Consider the following 6,000-nt stretch of genomic DNA (forward strand, 5'->3'; position numbering starts at 1 on the left):
GTGTTACAGGACTTCTGGCCATTACTGATTTTTACCCAGGGCCTAAGATAGCCCCAGGAGCAGATCAGAACCTGAAAATGAGAGGAAATAATAGTGGCCAGCATGAATTGAGAACCTACGACATGGCAGGTACTATGCTGGGGATCTGCATGGTTTTTAAAGCTTACATCCCAGAGAGACATTATCTCCATTCCGTGATGTTGAAACTGCGTCTCAAAGAGGCTAAACGACTTGGGCAAGTACAACTCCCATGTGCTAGATCTGGGATTTGTACTGGGTGCCTCTCTGGCTCTATTTGCTTAATCAAGAGTTGCTGTGCCTGGAACTATGTGCTTTTCACTCCATCAGAATGAGCACGAGAGGCTGAAAGGTCAATTCAACCTAAGACAAAAGTAACGTCCTCTGAAATCATAGCTGCTAATACAAAGGCTGAATCTGGGCCCTCCTCCTCCTGCCTGTGGCAGGAACAGTCCTCACAGCAGAGGCTGCGTGGGTTCTCCATGGACATCCTCCAAGCCCTTCTCTAGATGTGTGTGGGTCCAGGATCAGAAGGGCAACGGGACCAGCCACCGGTGCAGAGACAGGCAGAAGCCAGGCCGCCTGTGCCCATGCCTTGCTCCCCACCCGGGCACCTTCCCCTTCCAGGAGGCACTGACAATCTCTCAAACTGGGGCTGGTTGTCTGCTGTTGGGATTAGTGAGCTTTCTGCCTGAGCGGCTGCCTTTTTACCATTAAGATCTCCACCCAAGGCAGAGTTGGGAAAGAGAATAATACAGTCCTTCTCAGTACAGCCTCTTTTTCTCTTAGGCCTTCCAGTACCTCTCCCTGACCCCTGGAGAAGAGGCATCTGCAACCAGAGGCTGGGCCTCCACACACAGCTCTTCCCTCAGGCCTGGAGGTGTCTCCCTCAGTCTCTCAGCTGGCGGATACAGGAAAATCCCACTTTCTCTCTCAGTTGGTAGCAGTGATCATTGAGGACCCTGAAAACTGCCCTGGTTCTAATTCTAGTGATGGTTCCTCATGTCAGCAGTAACAGAAACCACTTTGGTTCACAAGGTGAGATGCTTTTACCGGAACTAAAAAGGACTCGGGTAGATTCAAGTAGAAAGAAAAAGCTTGAAGCATTGGTGTGTGTGTGTGTGTGTGTGTGTGTGTGTGTGTGTGTGTGTGTGAAAAATGCAACCTGGGAACTATGGAGCCCAGAGAGACTCGAGGGCTGGGGCATGAGAAACCGGGGAGGAGAGGAACTACTAAAAACCAAATCGTGACCTGAGAGGTCTAGGGAGATGGGGGTTATCTGAACCATGACCTGGGGGAACTCAGCTTCTTGACTGGCTGCTTTGTGACAAACCTTTCAAAACTGCCTCTTCGGGTGAAATGGCTGTACATAGGATTAATAAAAGACTTCTCTGCAGTCAGGTCTTGAAGGTGTTGTAATCCATAGAATACATAGACCCTAATCTTAAAAGGCATATCTTTAAAGGACAGTAGCCATTTCCTTGTGAATTAAAAAGAACACAAAACACAAAACAAACAAACAAAATCCCCAGAGAAACAAATTAACTTAAGGTGGTTTCTGAGGCCAAAATTGGCTAAGGCCCTATTAAGTTTGCTGAAAGACACTGTCAAAACTCAGAACTGGTTCAAATGAAATCCTCTCCAGGCACAGGTTTCCTCAGTGGAGGTCACTTTTTATGGAAACTTCCACGGCTTTCTTTGCAGTGCAAAGTGGCTTTTATTGGCTACTAGTGAGGTTCCTTCCAGTCCTGTTCAAAATGGCTCCCCCAAAATGGCTCAATTTAAAGTACTGAGGCCCTTCCCCTCAATCTGGTGCGGGGTACAGTGTCGGACCCCCCGTGATAAAGGGCGAGGTGCATACAGGGCCGAGGACCTTTAGCTCTAGAAAGTCCAGCAGGGCAAAGCTTCCTGCGTCCTCTAGGCATGGCGCTGGCACACAGAGTCCATGTGGATGGAGGTGGGAAGTGCACAACGTGCCCGGCTCTTCGCTGAGCGCAGGCCCCTGTCTAGGCAGCTGTCCCATTCCAGCCTTTTGGGGGACAAACTCAAAGTTGCCTGGCACTTCCAGGCCTCTTTCTCCTGATAAGAGCTTTTCCACTCACTGTCACTCTTCATATTCTGCACCCCAAGACCCTCCTAAAACGTCTCTCTAGAGTCACAGTGGGGTGGAGGGGAATACAGGTTCCCCCCCGCCCCCCCCAGGGGCTATGGTCCCCTGACCTCTGCTTGTTCGTCGCTGCAAGCCCTGCTGGCCTTTCTGGGTCCTCCCGAGACTTGCAGGGCCGGCAGAGACCGCCAGGTGGCGCGCCCGGAGCCCGGAGCCCCGGCAGGTGCGGGCGTCCGGGAAAGTCCGCGAGTGGGAGTCCCAGGTGCGTGGCAGCGAGGACCTGGGGGAGGAGGCCGGTCATTGCAATCCCGGAGCTTGCTGGGCGAACTCTGGCCGCACAACCCAGCTCCCTTCCCCATTTCCCGGTGCGACGGGCTGGGCACTCCAGGCGCGACCGTCCCTTGCGCTGGTCTCCGCAGCGCGCATCTCCCCCGACATCAGCCGAGACCTCAGCCTGCCGTCCCCATTAGTCGCCGGCAACTTCCTCTAGAGAAGACTCCCGTGTCGTCCGCCCCATATTCTACCCCTGAGAGCCTCAGGAGGCTGCCCGCACCCCGGCCCCCGCCCCGATGAAGGACGTTGGCGCCCCCGAGGGCCTGGGCCCCTACTCACCGCGGAGCCTCTCTCGCCTTGCCCAGGGTGCCCATGGCCGCGGCCGCGCTCGTGGAGACGTTTCACCTAGCGCGGCGGGACGGGCTCGGCGGGGCGCATCGCCTCGCCACGGCCGCTGCCGCTGCCAGCGCGGCCCTTCGCCCCGGGCCTCTCCGCCCTCGGGCCGCCCACCCGCTGCTCTGGGAGCCGGGCGAGCCGCCCGACGCGCACCCGCAGGCACAAACTTTGTGCGCGCGCCCTCCCGCCGTCCCCGGCGCGCGCACTCTCTCCCCGGCACCGCCTGCCACGCCCACTGATGTTATCAGCTGTAGGAACTGTGCGGCGGCCACGGCTCTCTTCTGAATCCTGCCCCAGTACTGGGCTGTGCCAGGAGGCCAGCACCTCTCCCAGCCCTCGCCTTTGGCCCCAGCCATCTACCTCTCCCAGCCCGACCGCTCCCTGGTGCGGTCCAGGGGAGCGGGAGGGCTGGGGAGGCCCCGGGTGCCTTGGATCCCACCAAAGCCGCGGCTGGACAGCAGGTGTGCTCCCAAGGGCACCGGCTTCACTCAGCGGCTCTCGGGGCAACACCCTCTCTCCCTCCCCCAACACCCCCTCCCTCTGTTTCCCTGGCCCCCTGCCGTTCTGCATTTCAGCATGGCTCCTGAGCACCCCTTGTGCTCTTGCAGGCCTCTTTTGTATATAGCAGAGCTCAGAGCTGGGCCGGATAAGGAACTACACGAAGTTGTGGATTTGCTTTAGCCTGCGCCTTTGGGTGTCTTCTTGGTAGCACTTTGCAAGACTAGGCTGGAGATAGGTGCACTGTACCGTGCAAGAGGCGGCGGGTGGAGGTGCGCTCTGGGGGCCTGATATGCATCAGCCACCTGGCCTCTGTAGGTGTAGGAGATGTGGGGGGAGGGACACGGGTGGGGAGGGGTGGAGAGAAGTTTGTGACAGCAGACCTGGACAGGTATGGTGGCCAGCCATTGCTTCCAAGTGATGATAAGGAAAGCTAGTGTTGAGTACGTTTCGCTAAGTGCTTGCTATACATTGCCTCATTTAACCCATCTCCTCCAAATACCAAGAGGTCACTATTTTAAAGATAAGAAAATTAAGGTTTAGAAAATACTACACCTTCCATTACACAACTAGTAAAAAGCAGAGAGAACTATGACTGGGCTGAGATCTGACTCCCTGTAATCACTGCTGGACTGCCCTGATAACAGCAGTATCATTGTCTCACGCCATAACTACAGCCACAGTGTTTGGACCTTAAAGCCTCCTTCCGCAACGTCATTTATACATTTCCTTATATTTACTAGTATATGCATCTTGTCCTGAAAAAAGAGTATTCAAAATAGCTTATGTGCATAAGCTGCAAAAGAAGCATGAAAATGTACAGTGGAGATAAAGTATATGGAACGGAGCCAGAAATGAAAGTCGCTTTCCAAAAATGCACCACACAGGGTCCAACACACTTGCTACAAGTGGGATGAAAACTTGTCTCCAGGATTTCTAGCCGTCAAGTTCAAAAGAGAAGACTTACCCAAAACAATTCCTGACACATGCAAGACAAAAAGGAAGAAAAGGAAAGGAAAAAAGAAAATTGCTTAAGAGAAGATCAACTATTCTTGATACTGAGACCAGAAAAAAAATTCTCTGAAAAATCCCCATGAACTTTGAGGTGATAGAAAGAACCAAGTCCTAAGTTACAGCATATATAAAGAGGGTATGTGGATGTTCAATAACTATTAAATAATGACACTCTTCCAGAATCATACTGTACTAGAGGCCCGGTGCACAAAAATTTGTGCACTGGCAGGGGAGGTGTCTCTCAGCCCCACTTGTGCTCTCTCACAGTCTGGGACCCCTCGGGAGATAACCACCTGCTGGCTTAGGCCCGCTCCCCGGGTGGCAGATGGCAGGCCCGATCCCTAGGTGCCTGCCCTGCCTCCCCGGGTCGCACACAGGGCAGGGCCGATCTGGGGGTTGGGGTACAAGAATAGGGCTTCCTCGGGCTGATCGTGCAGCCAAGCCCCACTGCCCAGGGCCTCACACAGGGGTCCCGGCTGGAGGCGGGGCTTAGGCGGCAAACGGGCCCGGATGGTGGCTTGCGCTGGCCCGCCCTTCCTGCAGTATGCAATTAGCTGCCACTTTTGTTGGTCGTTAATTTGCATATCGTGCTGATTAGCCAATGGGAGGCATAGTGAAGATATGGTCAATTACCATGTTTGTCTATTATTAGATAGGATATGCGTATATCTGTACACAAATGGTAAATATATACTTTTATGTAAATGCATAACTGTATGTAAATGTATGTATATGTAGCTAGATAGGCTATTTGGTGCATACACAGTACTAAGCACACATGTAGGCAGTTGCACACACCTGTACGCCTGCAGTTCAATATGTGTATAAGTATAGAAATTATTAGTTCATTCAGAAACAAGCCTCGCTGAATTCTGTAACGAACAAGGCCTGATTCTGGCCTGAAGTTTCCTCCTCTCCAGCTTCCAGAGAGCTCTGCACTCTAGTTGCACCTGATTCTGTTTCTCGGCCCACCTGAGCTCTTTGATGAGGCCTCCTGGCTGCTCCTATTTGAGCAATTTGTCTTTTCAGACGTCTAAAAACCTAGAAGTTAGCTCTCCATCTTTCTTCATCTTCGCCATGAGGTTAGTCTCCCTGGTATTGTCTGAGGTGCCTCTGACCTGAAGCACAAAGTTCTTTTCTCTTGTTCTCCTCTCTTACCCTCTCTTCTGCTTCTCTAACCTCTTGGATGAGCAGTAGTCAATGTCTGTAGCAGTTGAGAAAGGTTGGGGACCACTCTCTTCCTCTGCCTGCCCCTTGGGTGAGCTCAATCTGTGGGACTCTCTGTCATTCTTTTGCTTTTCAATCAGGCATTCTCAACTGATATGCATAGACTTTTATTTTGCTCAAATTAGGTGCTTTTATTTTCTTCCATGACTTCATTGGGACCCACAGGACTGTAATGTTGGAATACACAGCCTTGAAATCTAACATCCACACCCATATTTCCAACTGGTCACCTCCTTTAATGATCCCACAAGACATCCTATTCACTTGTTGGCCCCCATTATCTCAGAATCTGAACATGTGTTATAGCTTTATAATAACAGAACCTTGTCTTCTCTGATCCTTCTTTCATGTTGCTCTCAGATTTGCCTGATCATGCCATGTCTCTGCTTTCAAATTGCCAAGGAATCCCCAGTTACCTACAGAATGGACCTTGCCTGTCCAATCTGAAGCTCCAGCCATGCCCTCCC

At 52.3% G+C, this 6,000-nt stretch overlaps 1 protein-coding gene across 4 annotated transcripts in view; it reads right to left on the reverse strand.

Moving 5' to 3' along the window:
• Positions 1-2,998, reverse strand: part of RASGRP1 (RAS guanyl releasing protein 1) — an 80,388-nt gene extending 77,390 nt beyond the window's left edge. Inside the window, exons 1-2 of one of the 4 annotated variants that reach the window (XM_036296836.1) lie at positions 2,738-2,997; positions 2,239-2,405 (exon numbers count right to left, since the gene is read on the reverse strand). Coding sequence is in view for 3 of the 4 variants with exons in the window: in XM_036296842.1 (XP_036152735.1) it covers positions 2,738-2,772 (35 nt within the window). In the remaining variant the exon portion in view is untranslated. Of the gene's footprint in view, positions 1-2,238; positions 2,406-2,737 lie in introns of all 4 variants that reach the window. The other 3 variants (XM_036296842.1, XM_036296815.1, XM_036296825.1) reach the window with 3 other exon arrangements.
• Between the last annotated feature and the right edge of the window lie 3,002 nt (positions 2,999-6,000).

Source organism: Myotis myotis, unplaced genomic scaffold, assembly GCF_014108235.1.
Source record: "Myotis myotis isolate mMyoMyo1 unplaced genomic scaffold, mMyoMyo1.p scaffold_m19_p_1, whole genome shotgun sequence".
In the NCBI taxonomy this organism is placed as follows: domain Eukaryota; kingdom Metazoa; phylum Chordata; class Mammalia; order Chiroptera; family Vespertilionidae; genus Myotis; species Myotis myotis.